The sequence below is a fragment of the Amblyraja radiata genome, chromosome 21 (genome assembly GCF_010909765.2).
Source record: "Amblyraja radiata isolate CabotCenter1 chromosome 21, sAmbRad1.1.pri, whole genome shotgun sequence".
Taxonomy (NCBI): domain Eukaryota; kingdom Metazoa; phylum Chordata; class Chondrichthyes; order Rajiformes; family Rajidae; genus Amblyraja; species Amblyraja radiata.
The window spans coordinates 20,497,034-20,522,648 of NC_045976.1; the positions used below are offsets into that span (position 1 = coordinate 20,497,034).

General features: G+C 43.1%; 1 protein-coding gene across 5 annotated transcripts in view; it reads left to right on the plus strand.

Annotated features, from left to right (window-relative positions):
- Positions 1–25,615, plus strand: part of gramd4 (GRAM domain containing 4) — a 112,353-nt gene that overhangs the window by 15,902 nt on the left and 70,836 nt on the right. For 4 of the 5 annotated variants that reach the window (XM_033039755.1, XM_033039751.1, XM_033039750.1 and 1 more), the window contains exon 2: positions 3,892–4,102. In XM_033039755.1, coding sequence (XP_032895646.1) covers positions 3,941–4,102 — 162 coding nt within the window. In that variant the 5' untranslated portion in view covers positions 3,892–3,940. Of the gene's footprint in view, positions 1–3,891; positions 4,103–18,468; positions 18,598–25,615 lie in introns of those variants that run through there. The other variant, XM_033039754.1, reaches the window with a different exon arrangement.

Genomic DNA, 25,615 nt, shown 5'->3' on the forward strand with positions numbered 1-25,615 from the left:
TTATATTTATGTTTTTATTTGTGGCTTTTTGCTAATTATACTTCTGACTGGATTTCTGGTAGTCATGTTTAAAAGGCCATAGGGGAGGTATGGGGGAGGGGTGTGTGTAGGGGAGTGGGTGTAGGGCAGGAGGAGGTATGTAGGAGGGTGGTGTGTGGGCTCAGCGGCTCCGGCTCCGACCGCACTCACCGGCTGCAGGTCCCAGCTCCGGGCTCACTCGTCGGCTCCAAGACCCGCGCCCGTCGCACTCAGTGGCTCCCAGCCCCAGCTGTACTCATCGACACCTGGCTCCTCGTGGTGGTCGCCGCCCCTGCCCGCGAACACAGCAGCCCCCGCCCGCGAACACAGCAGCCCGCAAACACGGGGAGGGGTGTGGGAAGGGGGGAGGGGGTCGCAGCAGACGTAGCTTACCCTGCACCTTCAGCTTTTGGCCTGATGTACAGCCGGCCCCACTCAGACTTCACTCAGAGGCTTCCGGTTCAACTTGGTCTCTGCCCGCATGCAGCTCATAGACTCATCCCCGCCTCCGAGACTTTATTCTCCGCGGGTGCTGGAAGAGTTGTTACCTTCATGGTGACTGTCAGGCGAGAAGACCAATCTGCTGATCTCACGATTTTTTAAACATTCATAACTTTTTTATTATTTCACCGATCGGAAAAAAACTTGGGGGGGGGGGGTGGAGGAGAGGAGGACAGTGAGTATAAGATGGTGAAAAAATCATAGCGATATAGGGTAGCGTTTTTGTATTTACAACGTAGTCAGGAAGTGGTCAAGATGAGACTTTTAGTAATAGTTTAGATGTTATTGCTGGTGTGATATGTGAAAAACAAAACCTGTTAAGATAATAAGGGTGTAAAAGTAGTTTGGGTTCAGGCTATAATGATTGGCTATAATGACTTATGTGGAATTATTACCCAACTGTGCTGTAGAGCAGAAGGCTCCCTTCCAAGGTGAGAAGGAGGGGTGAAACATTGGACTGTTGCAGGAGGTTCAGAGCGAGGTTGGATGGGCTGGATGAGGCAGGAAATGGTTGTAGGAGAGACAATAGACAATAGGTGCAGGAGTAGGCCATTTGGCCCTTCGAGCCAGCACCGCCATTCAATGTGATCATGGCTGATCATCCCAATCAGTACCCCATTCTGTTTATATCCCTTTATATAAAGGGATATACTTGCATTGGAGGCAAGAGAAAAATATTCAAGAGGCTAATTCCTGGGACAAGTGAGCTGGACTAATGTCAGTGGCTGAAGAACACATTTCTACATGCTTTGGCATTGAAAAGAATGAGAAGTGATTTTATTGAAACATGCAAGATCCTATCACTACAGTCAAGATGTTTCCATAGGTGGGGAGATTGAAATGAGGGGTTGAAGTTGCATGATTTGAGGATGATCGTTTAAAAGTGAGGTGCAGAGCAGCTTGCTGAGAGTTGTGAATCTCTGAATTATCTGTCCTGGAGGTCTATGGAAGCAAAATCATTGTGGGTATTTGAAGAAGAAGTAGACAAGCAAAGATTAGCGAATTGGGGGCAGTAGGAAACTGGCACAGGTGAGAAGAAGATACCTGGGCAGAGCAGCCTTGATTATATTGAATGGTGGGGCAGTCTTGAGGGCTGTGGGTTCCACTCTTTCTTAGTTTTTTCTGTACTACACTAGATGTACCAGAAATCAAGATGTCAACCTATTGAAACTACCCGTACTGGATCAGATGCTGTTGATACTTAAACAATACGGCCAATTAGCTGCACCTCTGGCTACGTTTTTAGACTGCAGCTATATTGCTTGGATCCAAACTGCTCAGATTTGTTATCATCACAAGAAGGTGGACAAATCCAGTTTGTTAACTTCTGTCACATTAGTCTATTTTGTCTTTTCAGAAAAGTGATAAAAGATATTGTCAATTGTGCTATCAAATGACAATTAATTTCTGCTCTTATGCTGAGTTTGGATCTTTTGGCTCCAGATCAATGGTCCGAATAAAGATGGCTGCCACGCCAACAGTCTGTCTGTCGGTTCCTTCTTTGTGTCTGTTTTGTATTTGTTAAATGTATGTTTTTTAGTGTTCTTTAGCTTGTTTTATGTGGGAGGGGGGGGGAAGTTAGGGGAAACTTTTTCTAATCTATCCTCAACGGAAATGTGGCCTAAAGTCGTGGAGATGGCGGCCTTTGCTGGAGATTGACCGGGAGCTCCATCGCGGGAGCCTGCGGGACTTTAACATCGCGGAGCCCGCGGTCTCTGGTTAGAGACCGACATCGGGGACTTTAAGCTGCAGGTTTGATTGCCCCGATGCGGGAGTTTCGATTGCCCCGACCGCGGGAGAATAAAGAGGAAGGAGATTGGACCTTATTGCCTTCCATCACAGTGAGGAACGTGGGGAATCCGCTGTGGTGGATGTTTATGTTAACTTTGATGTAGTTGTGTATCTTGTTGCTTTGTTTTTAGTTTGACTACGGTAATTCGAATTTCACTGTACCTTAATTGGTACATGTGACAATAAACTGACCTTGATGTTCAAACCCTTGAAATGAATTGAGTGCTTGTTCTTCGCACGCTAATAGATACTAAATGATAATGCATTGCGGAGCCCTCAGTGTAATAAGATAATGGGAATCGCAGGTAAAACTATCAGATCTTATTTGAGCAAAAAGGCTCAGAGGTTATATATCCCTTGACAAGTTTCTCGTATCCTGACTCATCAAAGTCCTTGCACTTTCAAGAAAGCTGAACTGCTTCCATGGGCAAGGAGCATTTAGGACCAAATAAATCTACTTGGTATGTCATGAATCCATCATCTTAAAGCTTCACTGCCACCATAGTGGATCATTTCCTGTGTGCACCATCAACAAAATGGCCTGTTTGGAAAAAATGCTCTGGCACCTACCACGCCAATGGAAGGGCGAGTGTGGCAGGAATTTGAGAACTACCGGTGAACTCGCTGAAGTCTGCTCAGCAGCTCACAGATGGTTGTCGTCATTAACAGTACAGGGAGGATTTCTTTGGCCCACGGTGGAGTTGGTTCAGGGAGGTGTTTGACATCACCTTCTCTAGGGCACATCTAGAAGGGCAGTGCATCCTGCTCTTGTCCGGTCGCACACAACCCTGACATTTTTTTTAATGCAAAAAATTGCAATGGACTGATAAGCACAGTGCACATAGGGGGTGCCTTTTTAAGAAAGGAGGTGGTTTTTGAAAATACTGAAAGGTATGTTTAAAAGATTCTCCATCAAAATCAAAACCCAATTGATAGTAATTAACTTTTTACATCTGAATATAAAACTATTCTTATTTTGGATTTTGCTAAGTTATTTCTCATTAGATTTTACAGTGGAGTATAAATGAGAAGTATTGGAACCCATTGTTAGCAACTGATAGGAGATTACGCATTCATAATGTGTGAATGTACATCCGGTTAATAAAACTGCATGTGGTTTTATCTCGAGCTACTGTATTTTGCATACCTTCTTAATTATTTGTCTTCTGAGTTGAAATCGTATTGGCGTTGTGATGCTTGTTTTGTTTCCACATGATTGACAATTTTCATTTGATTTTAGGATAAGGTGCAATTAGAGCAAATGAGTTATCTACTTTCTCTGTGAATTTCTTTGATAATAGGCAGTGCAGTGACAGCAAAACAAGTTCTGGGTAGCTCAGAATTATACACTGGTGGAGATGTGGTGATGTTGAGTGCCGTGTTTTGTAATAGACAATAAACCACAGGTTTCTCGGTAATCGACGAGTCATCAGTTTTGAATACTGTCAAGATTGCCTCTGCTTCACGTGCACATCTATTAATCTCTCAGATCTTCCTGCTTGTTCTTCATTGAATAGTGTGTGTGCTGATAACTGAACAGTGCTTGGGAATATTTTGTAAGTATGTTTTCCTTTTTATCAGGAACAACGTTCATCATGTTAAAGTGAAAGAAAAGAACTCTGTATTGAACATGCTAAAACGATTGGACAAAATAAGATTTAGAGGACAGAAGAGGGATGAAATACTCGATCTTGTAGAATCTCCCAATGCATCAGACAATGAATGTGGTGATGAAATTCCAACAAAGCCTGCTCGGTGTCCTCTAAAAGATTCAGAGGAACTAAAGGATTCTGTAAGTATCCATTTATTTTAAAGTGACCTAACTTATTCCCTTTGGTTATTATTTATTCATATACAGATAAGACAGTAACCCAAGTTAGAATGCATGGGCCTTTGTTGCCCGTTTTCCATTGCTTGTAGTCCTTGTCCAGCCTGATATTCTACAATTAATTCAGTCTACTTTACGTGAATGAAGTTGTGCTGATGCTTGAATACATGATCAGAAAAGAAACATAACTCTGAACTTTTAAGACTTGGAGCTTTTAAATAGAAATTCAGGATTGAATTATGGTTTTACTATTCTTATAAAGGTTATAAAGTTTTACAGCATGGAAACAGACCCTTTGGCCTAATTCATTCATGCCGACTGCGGTTCCTACCTGAGCTGATCCCATTTCTCTGCATTTGGCTCGTACTCCTCTATCCGATTCAGATTCAGATTCAACTTTAATTGTCATTGTGCAGTGTACAGTACAGAGACAACGAAATGCAGTTAGCATCTCCCTGGAAGAGCGACATAGAATATGAGCAATAAATAAATCTATTTACATGCATACAGTCATGTCATAGTGTTTTTCCTGATGGGAGGAGTGTCCGGGGGGGGGGGGGGGGGGGGGTGATTGGCAGTCACCGAGGTACAGTGTTGAGTAGTGTAACAGCCGCAGGGAAGAAGCTGTTCCTGGACCTGCTGGTCTGGCAACGGAGAGACCTGTAGCGCCTCCCGGTGGTAGGAGGGTAAACAGTCCATGGTTGGGGTGAGAGCAGTCCTTGGCAATGCTGAGCGCCCTTCGCAGACAACGCTTGCTTTGGACAGACTCAATGGGGGGGAGCGAGGAACCGGTGATGCGTTGGGCAATTTTCACCATCCTCTGCAATGCTTTCCGGTCGGAGACAGAGCAGTTGCTGTACAGTTGGTAAGGATGCTCTCGATGGTGCAGCGGTAGAAGTTCACCAGAATCTGAGGAGACAGATGGACCTTCTTCAGTCTCCTCAGGAAGAAGAGACGCTGGTGAGCCTTCTTGACCAGAGTTGAGGTATTGTGGGTCCAAGAGAGGTCATCGGAGATGTTGACCCCCAGGAATCTAATGCTGGAAACACGTTCCACCTCCGTCCCGTTAATGTGGATGGGGGTGAGCGTGCCGCCCCTAGACTTTCTGAAGTCTACAATGAGCTCCTTGGTCTTCTTGGAGTTAAGGGCCAGGTTGTTGTCAGCACACCATGCTGCTAGGAGCTGGACCTCCTCCCTATAGGCCGACTCATCGTTGTTGCTGATGAGGCCAATCACCGTTGTATCATCTGCATACTTGATGATGGTGTTAGTACCATGTACAGGTGTGCAGTCATAGTTGAAGAGGGAGTAGAGGAGGGGGCTCAGCACACAGCCCTGTGGAACGCCGGTGTTCAGGGTGAGGGTTGAAGAGGTGTCTAATCTAACAGACTGGGGTCTGTTGGTTAGAAAGTCCAGTATCCAGTTGCAGAGGGAGGGGTCGATGCCCAGGTCACCGAGCTTGGTGATCAGTTTAGAGGGTATAATGGTGTTGAATGCTGAGCTGTAATCGATGAACAGCATTCTTACGTAAGTGTCTCTGTTGTCGAGGTGGGAGAGGGCGGAGTGAAGTGCCGTTGAGATGGCATCCTCCTTACTCCTGTTCTTGCGGTAGACAAACTGATAGGGATCCAATGTCGGGGGTAGGCAGCCTTTGAGGTGTGCCAGGACCAGCCTCTCGAAGCACTTGGTGATGATGGGAGTAAGTGCAACTGGGCGGAAGTCGTTGAGGCTTGCCGCAGTGGAGTGTTTTGGCACCGGCACGATGGAGGTGGTTTTAAGGCACGTGGGGACAACTGCTTGGGCAAGTGACAGGTTGAAGATGTCAGTCCAGACGTCTGTCAGCTGCGCAGCACAGGCCCTGAGGACGCGCCCGGGGATGCCGTCAGGGCCAGCAGCCTTACGTGCATTAGTCCTACTCAGTGCCACGTACACGTAGTAGGGGGTGAGTGTGAGGGGTTGGTGATCGGCAGGGAGCACATCCTTGATGGCTATCTCTAGACTGTCCCTGTCGAAGCGGCCATAAAAGTGGTTAAGCTCCTCAAGGAAGGAGGCGTTGCTGGATGTGGGGGTGGTGTTGGTGGGTCTATAGTCCGTGATGGCCTGGATGCCTTGCCACATGCATCAGGGGTCGGAGTTGTTGTTGAAGTGCTCCTCAATCCTGAGCTTATGGCAGTGCTTGGCCTTCTTGATGCCCCTCTTCAGGTTAGCCCTGGATGAACTTTAGGTTCGGGCATCGCCTGACCTGAAAGCGGTGTCCCGTGCTTTCAGCAGTAGCCTGACCTCGCTGTTCATCCATGGCTTCTGATTCGGGAATATGGTCACCCGTTTGAGGGAGGTGACACTGTTGATGGCAGAGTTTATAAAGTCCAGAACATATAGGAATCAATGTCCGTGTGGGAGTCAAGGGTGGCCTGGGCTGCAAACGCCTTCCAGTCAGTGTTTCCAAAACACTGCTGAAATGTGGAGTCCGCCTCCTCTGACCAGACTTTAACTGTCCTCACAGTTGGTTCAACCCGTCTGATGAGTGGGGAGTACTTTGGGAACAGGAACAGTGAGAGGTGATCAGACTGACCAAGGTGGGGGAGGGGGACGGCTTTGTAAGCTTCAGCCATGTTAGTGTAGACTTTGTCCAGTGTCTTGTCTTCTCTAGTGGCGAAGGAGACATGTTGGTGGAATTTGGGGAGTACAGTCTTCAGGTTGGAGTGATTGAAGTCGCCCGCAACAATGAAGGCTGCCTCGGGGTTGTGAGTCTTGTTTGCTAATGGCAGTATGCAGCTCTTTCATTGCAAGCTTGGCATTAGCATCAGGAGGAATATAGGCTGCAGTCACAACAGTGGAGGTGAACTCTCTGGGCAGATAGAACGGTCTACATCTAACCAAGAGGAACTCTAGGTTAGCTGAGTAGTGACTCTCGATGATGGTGGTGTCCGTGCACCATGCTTTATTTACATATATGCATAGACCCCCACCTCTGGTCTTACCAGAGTCTGTTGTTCTGTTCGCTCGGAGTAAATGACGCCCCGTTAGCTGGATGGCACTATCAGGAACGTCGATGTTGAGCCAAGTTTCTGTGAAGATCAGGATCTTGCAGTCTTTGATCCAGTTGTGGGAGGTGATCCTTAGCCGGAGTTCGTCCATTTTGTTTGCCAGTGAGTGCACGTTAGCGAGGAAAAGGCTAGGAATCGCTAGCCTGTGTGGGGCTAGCTCTAACCTGGCCTTTAACCCACCTCTGCGTCCCCGGCGGTGCTTTCGTACGCGTCGCCGTCTGTTGGTGCTTCCGGTCGGCCGAGCTGGCTTGGTGTGCGCTGGTGTTCTGCCGCTCCGTTGCTCCGTGGCTCCGCTGGCGGTCTCCAGCCCCACGGCTCTGCTGGCGTTCTCCAGCCCCGCAGCTCCGGTGCTCCGCTGCTCTGACGAGCTCAGGAGCGAGACGGAGATCGCCCAGAAAGTTGTTGCAGCCGCAGGAACCGAAGTCCAGAAGTTCCTGTCGGCTGTACGAAAGGGATACAAGACTGCTCCGTGTGAGCAGCCTTGAGACAGGTAGGGGAATTGTCGCTATTTCTCGAATTCTTGGGAGACACGGGGCGTCGCGATGTGCCCGCGCCGCCGCCATTTTCAACCTTACCTCTAAACCAACTCTAAACCTTACCTCTCCATGTACCTGTCTAAAAGTCTTCTAAATGTTCTAATTGTATGCCCCTCTCCAACTTCCTCTGCAGAACTTTCCATATACCCAGCACCTTCTCTGTTCAAAAATTACCCCTCAGGTCCCCTTTAAATCTCATCTTATATCTATACGTGAATATCTAAGTGCTGGAGAAACTCAATGGGTCAGGTAGGGAAATGGAGGGAAATGGGCAGATGGCGTTTCGGGTCAGGCCCCTTCTTCAGACTGGTGGAGTAGAGGGGAGGAAGCTGGTAAAAAGAGGTTGGCCAAAACTGTTAAGTAATATGTGGATACAGATGAGGATGGGTGATTGGTAGGTGGGTGGAAATAAAGACTAGAGGTGAAATTGAGACAAAAGGGTGCAAAAATAAATCAATCTAATCTTGCTGAAACAATTGGATAGAAGAGAGATGAGATATTCAATCTAGTAGAAATTGCCAATGCATATAATGTGGTGACGAAGGCATAATGTTGCCCTAGAAAGGGTATGCACTGAGCATGAAGGTATCCAGGTTTGGAGTAAGGACAAAATGTTAAAGTTGGATACTGGAAATCTGGAAATGCTTAGCAGGTCAGGCCGCATCTGTTTAATAGGTTTACATGTCTGATATGCAGATATTTAAAAACGTATTCAGGTTTTATAATTAAAAGAGACATTAAAATTTAAAAACATTAATTTCAGTAATACAAGTGTACAAGTTAAAAAGTACTGAACTTGACTTTTTCCATCTAATTTACTGGATGTGTAATTCCATTCCATTGCTACTGCTGTTACCAGTTCTGTGTAGTGTAATATTGGAGAGGCGAATTCCCCATTGTAATACAGTGCTATTTCAAATTGATTAGGCTGCCCTGCACTCTACAGGACTCCATTTCCAATCTAGCAATGGAATGGAGTGACATATGTATTTTTCATTAGGCAAGTCTTGGACATGCAGCAAGACTGCGTAATTCCGTGACTTGCTGACCTCGGAATGGCTGAATGCCAGCGGTTCTCTTTGAAGCGACAGTTTAATTTGCCACATTTCTAATCTCTCCAGTTTGTAACCCCAGGGAGAGCAAGAATTTCAATATCTCTAATTGTCATTTATATATTGGGAGGCTTCAGGATAGATGAAAAATAATACAAATGCAATATACTCTGGAAGCTGGAAATCTGAAATTGCCACAGAAAATACTGAAGAAACAAAGAACTGCAGATGGTGGTTAATACAAAAAAGAACACAAACTGCTGGAGTAACTCAGCGGGTCAGGCAGCATCTCTAAAGAACATGGTGACGTTTCGGATAGAGACCCTTCTTCAGATACTGGAGTCTCATGAGGCAGCACTTTTAGAAAGGGCAAATCATTTCCAGTTTGGATTTTTTTTTAAACCTGCGTTAATTCAAGAAAATATCAACATTTAGTGCCCTTCAAAGGCACTTGGGCCTGGGGTGTGTTAATTTTTGTGTCAAACCTTGTCAAACCATGTATTTCTGAAATACAAATTAAAATTGATTCTCCCATACAAAAATCTCCTGACTGTTCAATATAAAAATCACACAAGAAATCTACGCAAAAGCATTATTGCCTGAATGAGTGTGATCAAGGTGAACTGGTCAGTCAGAATAAAGCTAGGCTTCGTTTTTGATAGTGTAAAAGATGATTTGGTTTGTTTCCTGTTTTTAAGAGTATGTTGATCTTTACCAATTGGTTAGCTTTAATTTGAAGAATTTTTTCCTTCTGGTAAAATAGTGTGGGTGAAAGTGCTACTGGCTGCTGGATAAGATCCATAATGATCCTTGAACGGAAGATTTTGGTGTTGATTTTATCAAGATGAAAAGTATAAATACCTTCTGTGCTCTGTGGTTGCTTATGATGAATACTAATGACTCGTTTTGAAAATAGTACAATGACAGAAATATTTGAAAATGAATCTTTGGCCTGTGTGCCAAATTTGGCACCTTAGTAGATTTCTTAGGAACTGCAGCATTCCTTAACTGTAATGGCGAGTTCTCACGGTGCGACCTGAAGCAAGATGTCACCCGAGTGAAGTGGTCGTGGTCCAGCACGAGTTCCGCACGATAAAGTGTTCCCACGATAAAGAGTTCCCACGGTACTCGGCAATTCTGTCATTTGTGCGACTGACTTGTCCGTCTCCCGATCTTTCCCGTTAATCGTGAATGAACATCGTGGACTGTAGTGTAGTTAATCACGTGGCACAAATGATGTCACTTTTTTTTCACACGCTATATAAATATCCTCCGTTCGTAGAATTGTCTCATTTGCAGACATGCCTATACAAAGTTGGTTCGAGTACAGGCTGGTTGTTATTTTCATTGACGTGCTGTATGCATTAGCGCAACATGAGCATCGAAAACGCTTGCGTGAAGGCAGAAGGGTGAGATTAATTAAAAAGATAATTAAGAGGAAGTCTCACTGGGTTAAGCCCATGTTTCAACGGAGACCTCAATTAGGACAATATGAGCAACTGCTTAATGTGCTGTGCGAAGAGGATAAAAGTGCATTCAAAAACTTTGTCAGAATTTCACCCGAGCTCTTTAATGAGTTAAAGAATAATTTGGGACCTCTGCTGAAGAAGACTGACACTGTAATGAGAAAGGCACTGGAACCAGGGTTGCGCATAGCAATCACCCTCCGCTACTTGGCCTCAGGCGATTCTTATAAAAGTCTGTCTTACAACTTTCTTGTCGCCACCAACAGCATCTGTGGTATTGTCAGAGAAACCTGTGAGGCGATCATCCAATTTTATTCAGCTGAAGTGATGGAATGCCCCAGTACACCAGATGCGTGGAAGAAAGTTGCACTGGGGTTTGAAAACAGGTGGAACTTTGCTCACACATGTGGGGCTTTGGATGGCAAGCATGTGGCAATTCGTAAACCACCCGGAGGTGGCTCAAATTATTTCAATTACAAGAAATTCCACTCAATTGTACTCATGGCGGTGGTTGATTATAACTACAACTTCCTGTATGTGGATGTGGGCACACCTGGAAGTGTTGGTGATGGCCGGATTTGGAAAGAAACCTGGCTTGGAAATAAAATGGAAGGTGGAACAGCAGGCATGCCTGATCCAGAACCACTGTCAGGAGAAGACAGCCCGGACATCCCATATGCGATGGTTGCTGACGAAGCCTTTGCATTACGGCCCTGGATTATGAAGCCATATCCACAGAGGAATCTAACTAGGGAACAGAGGATCTTCAATTACAGGCTGTCAAGGGCCAGGAGGGTAGTAGAAAATTCTTTTGGCATCTTGGCAAACAGATTTAGATGCTTGCTCAAGACAATGGAGCAGAAGCCCAAGAATGTGGAGAGTATAGTATATGCAGCATGTGTTCTGCACAACCTGATCCGAATGAGAGGTGCAGCTGCTGGATCAGCAACATCCATCCAGGACGGTGACCTAGTGGACAGTGACACGGGAAGTAACACTAGGTGCTTGGAGAAGTGGTGCGAACAAGTTGAAAATGGTCTCACTGCAGCGTTTGAAAGGTAACTCGGGCATATCCTGTGTGAAAGAGCAAAGAAACCATCTCTGCGCTTACTACAATTCACAATTGGGGAGTGTGCCGTGGCAGGACAGCATTATTGATGGGTAGCCGACCATGGGAACACTACTGCATGTTATAAGCTGACTTCCTAGTGTTGTCCTCTGAAAAGTGCTTCCTCTAAGATGTCCGTCCGCAAAACCTGCCGTTTAGAACATTGCATTGTCCCTTTAAATGCCTGAGTTGACGCTTGTTGCGGAGGTTGATGGATATAATGTGTTTTAAATCATCTGGCGTGCCTCATTTGTTGTATTTCGTGTTTGCGAGGCCCTTTTACAGACAAATGTTTTGTGTGATGCATCTCCTCTCAATATGTGACAGAAGTCGTCTTCTTATATTTTCAAATAGGAATAAAGACTTTGTATCACATTTACCGTGCTGATTGTCTTATTTTATTTTCTACCAAGAGGTGAAGAACACGTTTAAAAAGCTGGACATTTCAGTGTCCTGCACACTCAGAAATGTTAATGAGTCAAAATGTGAGAATATCACCTCCATTAAGGTCTTTTGTGTTTCAGCATGAGAGGGATTATAACATTAGAGACATTCGTCTTGTAGTGATGTATTAATGACGATTTGCAGACATCAAGCTGATAGTAAAAGATAAGTTTATTTTAAACAAGCAATGGCAATGACAATCAAAATGCAGAGGTAAAAGCTTTATCACACTTCAGGATATAATAAAATGTGTAGCCACCAACAAAAAGAAAATGCACAAGAGTAAAGGGCACATATATTAACATACAGACATTTACAAAGGACTACAGATGTAACACCAAATGGTGAGTGGCCAACAAATTAAATAAACGAAAACTCAAACTGTCATTTGAAACACCACAAAAAAAATCTACACACACAGATTTTTCACAGCTTCCGAGGGTTAACTGGAGTAGTTGACGTCAGCGCAGCCTGCTGCACTTTCTTGAAAAGGACTTTTTGCACGGACCTCTCCGTAAACAACAGGCAAAGGTGTATTTCGAGCAGGCTGCAGCTCTGCAAACATCAGAGGTGATGTTGAGTGTCTCTAGAAGGAAATTAAGAGGTTACATGTCAAAAATTTCTCACGGACCTTACAATTGCGGGACCTTTCATTAAAGTACCCTTTGAAGATCAGAGTTCTTATTTTGAATCTCATTAACACAACTCATGAATAAGTTGTTGTCCATATGCGCATGGTAATGTTTATTTTTAAATTTATATTGCACAAAACACAATAGTTTACCTGTTCAGCACGGAATGGTGGATGTCCCCCCATTGCACGGGGCAGTCCATAGGGCCTGTCTGTGTACTTTAGAATCACAGAGTTATGTATTAGTCAATGTAAAAAAAAAACACACATTATGAATCAAGTTAGGGAAGCGCACATTTCTTTGTTAATACCTGGTCATAGAAGTGAGGCTGGCGAGGTTGAGGAACCAGTGGACGCTGCGCCTCAGGTGCACGTGCTTCCATTAACTGCACAGACAACACCAGACATTAAAACTATGTTGCTTTATGATGTGAGCAGAGACGCTGAATTAAGGGAATAAATTTAGGAATTTATCTATACCTTGTTATTTCTATAAGTCATCGCCCCATTTATCATAAGCCATGCTAAATCCCATTGACCATCACTTATTTCATCTTCGATCATTGAGTGACAGAAGTCGAATGTCCTGTGCATGAAGCCCATTGGTGTCATGCGTCCTTCCTGCAACAATCTCGAGCAGTCTCGAATACTTTTATGGAGCTGGAAATTCAGAGCGCAAATATAATAATCAGCAAAATGCTGGGTGGGTGCATTGTCCAATAAGCATCAAGTTTATATACTCACACTACTAATGCTGTCTACACCTGTCCCTTCTTCAGCACCTCTGGGTGTGGTGAGGTCGATGCTAGCACTGTGCCTACTGCGGTGCTGTTGGCTGGTGGATGGGCTCGGTGTGGAAGTCCCTTCCAGAGGATCATCCAACGCCTGTTCAATTATGTGTTTTTCCTGTAGGAATTACATGAAGTCATTTACACATGGTGTCCAGAGCCTCAAGACCTCAAATATCTTTTGTAATAAAATTACCTTGGGTGCGCTAGTCCTGGTCACTGCACGCACAATATGCCCTGATAGGAAACGCCACCTCTCCTCTATCCACCTATTCCTCTCTGTCTGTCTGTTTCCAGCTGACCCTGATCTTGTCCCAAGTGCGGTGATTTTCCCGTACATGGTCCTCTGGGTAGCGAACCATTGCAAAAGTTGGTCATCTGCAGATGGTGGAGTAGAGTGGAGGAAGCTGGTAAAAAGAGGTTGGAACTGTTAAGTAATATGTGGATCAGATGAATGGGTGATTGGTAGGTGGGTGGAAATAAAGACTAGAGGTGAAATTGAGACAAAAGGGTGCAAAAATAAATCAATCTAATCTTCTGCAATTGGATAGAAGAGAGATGAGATATTTCTAGTAGAAATTGCCTTATTGTGGTGACGAAGCATAATGTTGCCCTAGAAAGGGTGCACTGAGCATGAAGGCCTTTTAAGGACAAGAAGTTGGATACTGAAAAATGCTTAGCAGGTCAGGCCGCATCTGTTTAATAGTTTATGTCTGATATGCAGATATTGTATTCAGGTTTTAAATAAAAGAGACATTAAAATTTAAAAACATTAATTTCAGTAATACAAGTGTACAAGTTAAAAAGTACTGAACTTGACTTTTTCCATCTAATTTACTGGATGTGTAATTCCATTCCATTGCTACTGCTGTTACCAGTTCTGTGTAGTGTAATATTGGAGAGGCGAATTCCCCATTGTAATACAGTGCTATTTCAAATTGATTAGGCTGCCCTGCACTCTACAGGACTCCATTTCCAATCTAGCAATGGAATGGAGTGACATATGTATTTTTCATTAGGCAAGTCTTGGACATGCAGCAAGACTGCGTAATTCCGTGACTTGCTGACCTCGGAATGGCTGAATGCCAGCGGTTCTCTTTGAAGCGACAGTTTAATTTGCCACATTTCTAATCTCTCCAGTTTGTAACCCCAGGGAGAGCAAGAATTTCAATATCTCTAATTGTCATTTATATATTGGGAGGCTTCAGGATAGATGAAAAATAATACAAATGCAATATACTCTGGAAGCTGGAAATCTGAAATTGCCACAGAAAATACTGAAGAAACAAAGAACTGCAGATGGTGGTTAATACAAAAAAGAACACAAACTGCTGGAGTAACTCAGCGGGTCAGGCAGCATCTCTAAAGAACATGGTGACGTTTCGGATAGAGACCCTTCTTCAGATACTGGAGTCTCATGAGGCAGCACTTTTAGAAAGGGCAAATCATTTCCAGTTTGGATTTTTTTTTAAACCTGCGTTAATTCAAGAAAATATCAACATTTAGTGCCCTTCAAAGGCACTTGGGCCTGGGGTGTGTTAATTTTTGTGTCAAACCTTGTCAAACCATGTATTTCTGAAATACAAATTAAAATTGATTCTCCCATACAAAAATCTCCCGACTGTTCAATATAAAAATCACACAAGAAATCTACGCAAAAGCATTATTGCCTGAATGAGTGTGATCAAGGTGAACTGGTCAGTCAGAATAAAGCTAGGCTTCGTTTTTGATAGTGTAAAAGATGATTTGGTTTGTTTCCTGTTTTTAAGAGTATGTTGATCTTTACCAATTGGTTAGCTTTAATTTGAAGAATTTTTTCCTTCTGGTAAAATAGTGTGGGTGAAAGTGCTACTGGCTGCTGGATAAGATCCATAATGATCCTTGAACGGAAGATTTTGGTGTTGATTTTATCAAGATGAAAAGTATAAATACCTTCTGTGCTCTGTGGTTGCTTATGATGAATACTAATGACTCGTTTTGAAAATAGTACAATGACAGAAATATTGAAAATGAATCTTTGGCCTGAGTGCCAAATTTGGCACCTTAGTAGATTTCTTAGGAACTGCAGCATTCCTTAACTGTAAAGGAACCCCGTGAAGTAACTCTTGTAACATATGCTGCCTCATTCAAACATAATGTTGCCATTAAGGAAGAGATTGAGGAATGACAGGAGGCTGATATTTTAAATTGAATAATCAGTCCTGATGCAGGGTCTCGACCAGAAACTTCGACTATTCCTTTCTTCTTTCTGCCTCCACAAAGATGATGCTAACCTGCAGAGTTTAGCCGGCTTAGCCTCCTAGCAGTTTCATTTTCTATTAAATGTAATTGATATATCTACAACTGTTTACAGATTAAGGGCCTTGAAATGTTCAACCCAATCAACATTTTTTCCTAAATGTACATTTAACTCAGCAGGTCAGGCAGCATATCTGGAGAAAAGGAATAGGTGATGTTTTTGGTCGGAACCCAGCAGTTTTATTTTCGATTAAATGGAATTGATATATCTACAACTATTCACGCATTAAGGGCCTTGAAATGTTCAACCCAATCAACATTTTTTCCTAAATGTACATTAGTAAGTTGACCAACATTTTGTTTGTATTACTTGATTTAAGATTCAGTTCTGAAATACGTCATCAGACCATCGGGCAGCATTTATTTTCCCATGTAAGAGTGAAAAAATGTGATTTTATCGATAAGAAACATGTATTACATTATTGATACATTATAATGAGACTATATATCGTGATACATTAGTATCAGTATATATAAATATATATATGAAATACTGATACATTATAAAGAGACTTAATACAAAAATAGAATGTAAATCGACAAAAATGAACTCTCAAACACATCAGCGGAGCTGTAGGAGTGAGAGACAAAGTGTGAGAGAATGCAGATGAGCCAAGTATTAGCTCATCTTGCTGGCAGGATGTGTCAGGTGTCAATTTCTCTTTGAGGAGATCCAAGGCCTGCCTGCCTCTTTCCATTGAGTAATTATCTGCAGCAGAAGATCGTTTTGAGTGCATTCTCTTCATTGAGGAGCTGTACTTCTCTGTACCGTGTATGGGTCATTCATAATAAACGGCTCTATTCCCTTCTCAATCTCTGATGTCATTCATCAAAATAGGTGCACACGGGTTTCCTTCATCTGGAAGTTCTACTATTTTGGTACTGTAAACATCGTCATGACCATCTGAAGATGGGCCTTGACCTGAAACGTCACCCATTTCTTCTCTTCAGAGATGCTGCCTGTCCTGCTGAGTTACTCCAGCTTTTTGTGTCTATCTCATGAGCATAATGTTATTCCAGCTCTTGTAATTTCTTATTCATTAGATTGCATCTATGAGACGGCATTAACTCTGACCCAATGGCAGTATCAATGTGATCCGTCTTGCTTCTATGGTAAGGTGGATGATATCACCGCTGATCACTTTGTGGGCAGGTGCTATTGACCTGCACGAGTAGGTAGATGCTCCTGCCCCCACGAGTCAGGCCGAGACCCTTCTTCAGACTGGTTAGGGATAAAGGAAACGAGAGATATAGGCAGTGATATGGAGAGATAAAGTACAATGAATGAAAGATATGCAAAAAAGTTACAATGATAAAGGAAAGAGGCCATTGTCAGCTGTTTGTAGGGTGAAAATGAGAAGGTAGTGTGACTTGGGTGGGGGTGGGATAGCGAGAGGGAATGCGACTTGGGTGGGGGAGGGATAGAGAGAGAGAGAGAGAGAGAGAGAGAGAGGGAATGCCGGGGCTACCTGAAGTGAGATAAATCAATATTCATACCACTGGGCTGTAAGCTGCCCAAGCGAAATATGAAATGCTGTTCCTCCAATTTGTGTTTAGCCTCACTCTGACAATTAAGGAGACCGAGGGCAGAAAGGTCTGTGTATGAATGGGAGGGAGATTTAAAGTGTCCAGCAACCGGGATATCAGGTAGGTTCAGGCGGGCTGAATCCAATTCTCCTTCCCATGTCTTTGAATGTGTTGGGATATTCCTGAGCACTCTGCTTATCTGCACTTCACCACTGATACAAATGTGGTGCATGTTACTGCAGTATTTAAATCTGAAGAACAATCCCTGAATGATTGTGAAGAAAATTGTCATTGATCCCTAGTCCTCCATTTGCTGCAGGAAGATAACACTGGTCCTGGCTTTGTCTGTGATTGTAAACTAGCTTAAAGACATGTGGAGGTGTGTTAGATCTGTATAATTGTTTTTACCAAACTCTTTGAAGGAGCTAACTTGTTTGTCAACTTGCATTAATTGCCATCTAACCTCCACCTGGTGCTTACCCCGTTGATTAAGTTATTTTTTGGTTTTGTTTCTCCCATGGGTGGCAGTCTGCATTATTTTTCTGTTTCATAGAACATAGCTGTGTGACTGCGGCTTAGGATCTGCTCAGTGACATTTACAGGTCAACTAAAGTTTCACGGGTCAGCTGTGAACCACTTGTAAATACGACTAAATAACAAATTGGCCAAGCAGCAACGGTGTAATATACTTTCATTGGCCGAGCAAATCTATCCCTGTGAAAGGTTTGGTAAGCTGCTGAACTGTCAAGCTAGTACATTTTGATTTTTGTTTGTTCTTTATAATAAAATCTGCATAAGAACATACCCCAGTCAAATTCATAAATCTACTTTCAGGAACAGAACAACACAAAGTTCTAGGTTTCTCACTGAGATTGGAAAGACTCGAAACAACCCGTCTCTATTTTCCGTGGAATAACTAGCAATTGAAAATGGCCATTGTTTCACTTGATCAAAATATATATTCAAGAGTTTAAGAAGGAACATCGAAGGTAGACAAAAATGCTGGAGAAATTCAGTGGGTGAGGCAGCATCTATGAAGCGAAGGAAATAGGCGACGTTTCGGGTCGAGACCCTTCTGAAGGGTCTCGATCCGAAACGTCACCTATTTCCTTCGCTTCAAAATTATATTCAGTTCTCTTTCAGTCTCATTGGAAATTACTGTCAAATCTATACCAGTTAGCCTGAGGATTTATGCATTTGCGTTCTAACATAGTTTGATAGCTGTACTTTGGTCCCAGTGCTTTCATGAAGTTTAGTTTAGTTTACAGATACAGGCTCTTCGACCCACCGAGTCTGCACCAACCAGCGATCCCTGCACACTAACGCTATCCTTCACACACTAGGGACAATTTACATTTATACCAAGCCAATTAACGTACAAACCTGTACGTTTGTGGAGTGTGGGAGGAAACCGAAGATCTCGGACAAAAGCCACGGGGAGAACGAACAAACTCCGTTCAGACAGCACCCGAAGTCAGGATCGAACACGGGTCTCTCATGCTGTAAGGCAGCAACTCTACCGTTACGCCACCATGCTGCCAAGTTTCTGTGAGAGAAAAACCGTGAGTTGCACAGAATTTGCTTCAAGGGGAAATATCTTTCCATATATACTTGTGGGATTCTTCACACAACTATGTATTTTCAATGACACGCATTTCTCATCCATCAATGCATGTGTGGTGGCACGCTCTCCTGACATTTGGCATCTGTAGTACATTTTCTCGTCGTGAGATACATGGCACAGCACAGAAGCTGGTCCTTTGGCCCACGATGTCCATGCCGAACATGATGCCAAGTTAAACTAAACTCCTCTGCCTACATGTGATCCATATCCCTCCATTCCCATCATATTCAATCCCACTGTCATCCTCGTCTGCTACCATTCCTAGCAGCACGTTCCAGGCATCCACTACTCTTTGTGTTTAAAACAAAACATGCCCCATACATGTCCTTTAAACATTGCCCTTCTCACCAAATAGCCGTGCCCTCTAGTCTTTGACATTTTATCGTGGGGGGAAAAGGGTTCTGACTGTCTACCCAATCTGTGTCTCATAATTTTATACTTCTATCAGGTCTCCTTTATGCTTCCAAGCACCAAAGAAAATAAGATCTTCCTCTTTTTACAAAGTTACCATAACTTGTTGACTATTGGCACAACCTGTGGGTTCAGGTCATGGGGTTGCTTGGTAATATTGAAGAATATTTAAGTAAGTTCAGCGCCACTATAATCCTTTGAGCCATCTGCACGTTCACTATCATTGCTTACATAAAATCATCATTCAGTAAGAGAGCCTGATGGTAGCAGGCTGCCTCTGGCAGCATTGATTGCTGGTTGATGTCAGACTCCATAAAGTAGGTTGAGTAACTTTATTTGACCTCATGATGTGACATCTGGATTGTCCTCGAACATCTGGGCTCACTGACCCATCCTGTGAACATTCAAGTGAATGTTATTTGAATAATGGACAAATATCATGCAAGGAAAGAACTTCATATTCTTGAAACACATCATAAAGTGAAAATGGCCTATGTCCTTTTTTCCTTTAAAGTGACATCTTCACTAACACCTCCGATTCATATTGGTTAAGCTAGGTTAGGGACAGATGAATGAAATGTATGAGCGGACTAGACTAAGTCAAAGTCAATGGGTTTCACTTAGCATGAATTTCCCTGTGGCAGCTAAACAGCTGACTCTGTTCTTGTCTCTGTGGTACAGATGTTGTTTAGGATGCCTGTGATGAGCTTGTATCCTTGATTAGCATTTTTAAATAACAAGGCGCCAACTTGTGTTCATGTAGTCTGGAGGTGCAGACTTGGGTGTAATACTGTGGAAAGTAGTTGGATGACTAAAGGCCACAAGACAGGTCCAGACCTCTTGCAAGTGGACAGTAGTTCAATTACCCCAATGTCAACTGTATACTCTACTAATAGGGCAAATTATGGTGTGTGCATTGGTTGCACAATTGGCGTCTGATCTTCAAGCAGTTAGTCTAGACAGACAAATTAATCTTAACCTTATCGTTGGCTCTCTAATGGCAGCTGTTGTCAGACTCTGCCTGCTGCTGGTTCAGAATTAGCAGAACTTGGGAGGTTTCAGATGGGATGTAGTGACCGGATGTGGCCAAGGACTAAGTGCTGGGAAATGGAATTAGTACCTGATGGTTGGCATGGACTTGATGGGTCAAGGGGCTGTTTCTGTGCTGCATGATGCATTGAATTGATTCTGTGCGAAACATGCTTCTTCAGCTTTGTGTTACTTCGACATTGCTGATGCCTAGCAAGAACAAACTATGTCCAAGGTGGGAGTGAGGTTATCGTGCATCTGCACCCATTCTGGAAAGAATGTGGATGTGCATTTCACCATGCTTCTGGTCATCTCAATGAGCTGGTCTGAACCCTCCTCAGAGTTCCTATCCAAGAGTCATACTTTCTCTCGCTCCCACTGGGGGTTTAACCGACCTCTGAGTCAGCCGTACTAACTGGACTTAACCTCTTTAGATCCATGACCGAAGTCGTCTTCCTATGTTACCTGATCATGACCCCACTGAGTCCCAGTAATTTAATCCATTCCCTTCTGGTGCCAGTATCTGATATGGTGCCTCTGAGGGATGGATACACCGGTGTAATGGTGTGCTGCTTGTTTGCAGATGCTACTACCATCTCTTCTCATGGTTAAGCTGACTGTAGGCACAAGCTACAGCTCAGGGCTTTTCCCTGCACTTTATTAAAACCTCAAAGGAATATATGTTTGGTAGTGCTTGCACCAATGTTGACATGCAAATATTATATCTCATCACAAGCTTACTCAATAAGTGCAATGAGAACAGTTGCAGTGTACTTGCAATAACTGCATATTTGTACATTATTGACCTGGTTATGTTTGAAACCATTTGTTCATTGCCATCATCTCGATGTTGATGATCCTGCATTAAATATTAATATGTTTGCTGGAATTTTGTTTTTCCAACAAAGTCATTGGTCACCTCTGATTATCCAAGGTTCTGAAAGTGTGGCTGATTGCTAACATTAACTACATATTGTGAAGAAACCATGGTGAACTGACGCTCCCCTTTTCAAAGACATTAACTCAGTGTGCCGAGATGGACTCACCTCCAGGTGAGACCCCATATACCCTTTCCTGACAGTTTGTGCCTGCAATTGATAACAGTTATTAGGTGATACTGTGACCTTGTTGGTTAAAGGGCCTGTCCCACTTAGGTGACTTTTTAGGCGAGTGCAGGAGACTCTACGCTTGCCTCATGATCATCACATGTTCGCTGGTGGTCTCTGGTGAGTCTCCTTCATGGTCACGAGGAGTTCCCGCATTCTGGGAACTAGTCTCGGCCTCAGTATGGTGGCCGCACATTTTTCAACATGTTGAAAATTTTTCTGTGACCAAAAATTGGTCCCCATGGAGAAAATCAATAATCCTGTAGTCGTAGGTATAGTTGTAGTGGGGTCGCCATGTCGTTGTAGGTAGTCGAGGTACTTGTAGGTAGTTTTAGTTAATCGCCTTTGCTGACCAGGCATTTTCATTGGCTCATTGGGGAAATAAAACGTAAGCACAGGTTTTCAGAACCAAGGATAACCGACCGGTAATGTTAAATGCCCGCCAAACTTCATAGCTGTGTATCTCTAGCTTATTAAAAGATGTCTGGCTTCTTAAAAGTATCTCCACTCTTTCTCTCCCCCCCCCACCCTCCTTTAAAGGACTTACCGTACACTGTGCTAGCCGTCTTAACCTTCCTGTTCATCGCGGTGTGTGCCTGTATCACCTTGGCTTTGCACTCTGTGAATTTCAGACAGGGCTTCCCCCACTTTCCCTGGCCCCCGCCTTTTGTGTGTGTGTGTGTGCCGCGAAGAGAAAGTAATCACACCCCTTCACTTTTTCCACATTTCGTTATTTTACAGCCTTATTCTTTTTTTTTGATCATCAATCTACACACAATACCCCATAATAAAAAAGTGAAAAGAGGTCTTTACAAATTTTTGCAAAGTAATTAAAAATAAATAACATAAATATCACATAAGTATTCAGACCCTTTACTCAGTACTTTGTTGAGGCACCTTTGGCTGCGATTACAGCTCAAGTCTTCTCGGGCAGACCTGTATTTGGGTAATTTCTCCCATTCTTCTCTGCAGAGCCTCAAGCTCTGTCAGGTTGGATGGGGAGCGCCGATGCACAGTTATTTTCAGGTCCCTCCAGAGATATTTGATCGGGTTCAAGTCCGGGCTCTGGCTGGGCCACTCAAGGACATTCACAGACTTGTCACGAAGCTACTCCTGCATTGTCTTGGCTGTGTGCTTTGGCTCGTTGTCCTGTTGGAAAGTGAACCTCCGCCCCAGTCTGAGGTCCGGAATGCTCTGGAGCAGGTTTTAATCAAGGATCTCTCTGTAGTTTGCTCCGTTCATCTTTCCCTCGATCCTGACTAGTCTCCCAGTTCCTGCCGCTGAAAAACATCCCCACAGCATAATGCTGCCACCACTGTTAAACTGAGTTCTTTTGTCAATCTAAAGTCAACTTGACTCAAACGCTTGTAGCTGTTGAAAACGGTTCTTTATTCAGCTGAGACTAGTCTCTGTACCTTCCAACACATCTGGGGCAGGTCCAGACAATTAGTGACTTTGATACAAACTCATGGCATTTATGTAGGTATTAGACGTTTCTGATACAGAGAGTATGACAAACTAGTAACCAATCATCTGAGTCCTTCTGGTGATTTACAACAGCAGTCACATGATCCCCCCTTCTCTGGCCTCATTTTACAACCTTCGTTTGCCTGTGGTTTAACTTTGTTTAGAATTATTTTATTTCAACAAAGCAAAACCCCAGTCGGCTCAATTATCAAAGACCACTCCTCAAAATATAAGATACACACATATAATACAATGATCACACAAGTCATACAAACAAACACATTTTCCATACCAAGAAAGATATTTCTATAAATCTAAACAAAGTCTAATGTTTACAATCCTACTTAGACACAATACATTTCATAAATGGTTTCACTACAATTTTACACAATTTAAAATACTATTACCTATGTATTAAAAACATTAATTATATGAGTTTGCCGAATTAAAGGGGGTCACAGTTTAAGGATACGGGGGGAAATCTTTTAGGACCGAGATGAGGAAAACATTTTTCACACAGAGAGTGGTGAATCTCTGGAACTCTCTGCCACAGAAGGTAGTTGAGGCCAGTTCATTGGCTATATTTAAGAGGGAGTTAGATGTGGCCCTTGTGGCTAAAGGGATCAGGGGGTATGGAGAGAAGGCAGGTACAGGATACTGAGTTGGATGATCAGCCATGATCATATTGAATGGCGGTGCAGGCTCGAAGGGCCGAATGGCCTACTCCTGCACCTATTTTCTATGTTTCTATGTTACACAGTTTCTAAGTTAATTTCAAAACCCACACACACCTCCCAACTCCAAGCATACATGGGTTTTAAATCTGTCAACTTAATTGATAAGTGTTTGGTGCCAGGATACAGCTTCATTCTTAACTTACAGCCTCCCCTTTTCCTGCTATCTCTGGGAGATCGATTTTCAATCTCTCTGCAAGGCCTTTAACAATATTACAGAACACAGGATAAATTTACAACTTCAGACCATTACCTCAAAAGTACAGCTTCTCGATCCCTTATCTCAACCTCATTATAATTTAACATAGCCAAACCTAACCACATAATCTATTATCTCTCAGCCTTGAATTCTGTCTCGAACTCAGCATAAACAGCCATCATTTCATCTTTATGTCACATTCAGAGCTCAGTAATGTGCCATAGAGAAAAGAGCAGATGACCTCTGGCCTAAGAAGAGGCCTTATTCAGTAATCCATTCTTCAACACAAAATTATATAAAATATAATTTCCTCCAGCGTCATAATTGCCTCAAATCAATAAACTAAGCTATGCAGATTCAGATTAGCGTTTCTATGTTTTGATTCATCTGTTGCTTGTGTGTGTTTATTTCAGATTCAGATTCAATTTTAATTTAATTGTCATTGTCAGTGTACAGTACAGAGACAACGAAATGCATTATTTCTTTAGGAGACATGTGTTTCTGAAAAGCTTAAGCTTTTCTCTAGCAAATTACCTAGCTTATATAAAAGTCACCATCCGAACGGTTTTATTATATACTATTTCCTCACCACCATGCTTCAGCCTGGTATTGTCAGGCAATGAGCGGTGCCTGGTTTCCTCCAGACATGATGCTTGACATTCAGGCATCAGACCAGGGAATCTTGTTTCTCATGGTCTGAGAGTCCTTTAGGTGCCTTTTGGCAAACTCCAAGCGGGCTGTCATGTGCCTTTTACTGAGGAGTGGCTTCTGTCTGGCCATTCTACCATAAAGGCCAGATTGGTGGAGTGCTGCAGATACAGTTCTTCTGGAAGGTTCTCCCATCTCTACAGAGGAACTCTGGACCTCTGTCATAGAGCCCTGACCAAGGCCCTTCTCCCCCAATTGCTCAGTTTGGCCAGGCGGCCATTTCTATGAAGAGTCTTGGTGGTCGAAGAATGTCGGAGGCCACTGTGCTCTTCGGGACTTGCATGCTGCAGAGATTGTTTTGTACCCTACCCCAGAGCTGTGTCTCGACACATTCCTGTCTCTGACGTCTACGGACAATTCCTTCGTCTTCATGGCTTGGTTTTTGCACTGTCATGCAACTGTGGGACCTTATATAGACAGGTGTGTGCCTTTCCAAATCATGTCCATTCAATTGTATTTACTACTGGTGGACTCCAATCAAGTTGTAGAAACATCTCAAGGATAAGCAATGAAAACAGGATGAACCTAAGCTCAATTTTGAGTGTCAAAGCAAAGGGTCTGAATACTTGTGTAAATGTGATGTTTCAGTTATTTCTTTAATTACTTTGCAAAAAATTCTAAACACCTGTTTTCTCTTCTTCATTCTGGGTATTGTGTGTAGATTTATTATATAAAGCAAGAATTTAATCCATTTTAAAATAAGGCTGTAACGTAATAAAGTGTGGAAAAAGTGAAGGGATCTGAATACTTTCTGAATGCAATGTAAGCCTTTGGCCCACCGAGTCCATGCCAACCATATTTACGCTATGTTTACAAGCAGTGTTGTTTACACTATTCACACCATTTTATACCCTTCTAACTCTTATTATTCATCAACACATTAGAACAAATTACAAATGTCAATTAACAATGATTATACTTATTTTTGGGTGTGGCAGCAAACAGCAACACTTGGAGGAAACCCACATAGTTATAGGTGAGGCTCAAACTCCACACAGATAACATCGGAGGTCAGGCTTAAAGCAGGGTGCTGGACCAATGAGGCAGTGGCTTGGTAAAAGGCAATTAAACTTGACCAATTTGTATGGTTAAGGAGATAAAAGCTTGCACAGGGATGATAGCCATTTGGTATTTCTAATTCAAGTAGCATCGTCAAACAATTTAAAAAATATATATTTAAAGACGTGATTACTGAGGAGAAGGTGCTTGGGAAGCTGAAAGACCTGAAGGTGGATAAAATCACCTGGCCCAGATGGACTACACCCTAGGGTTCAGAACGAAATAGCTGTTGAGATTGTGGAG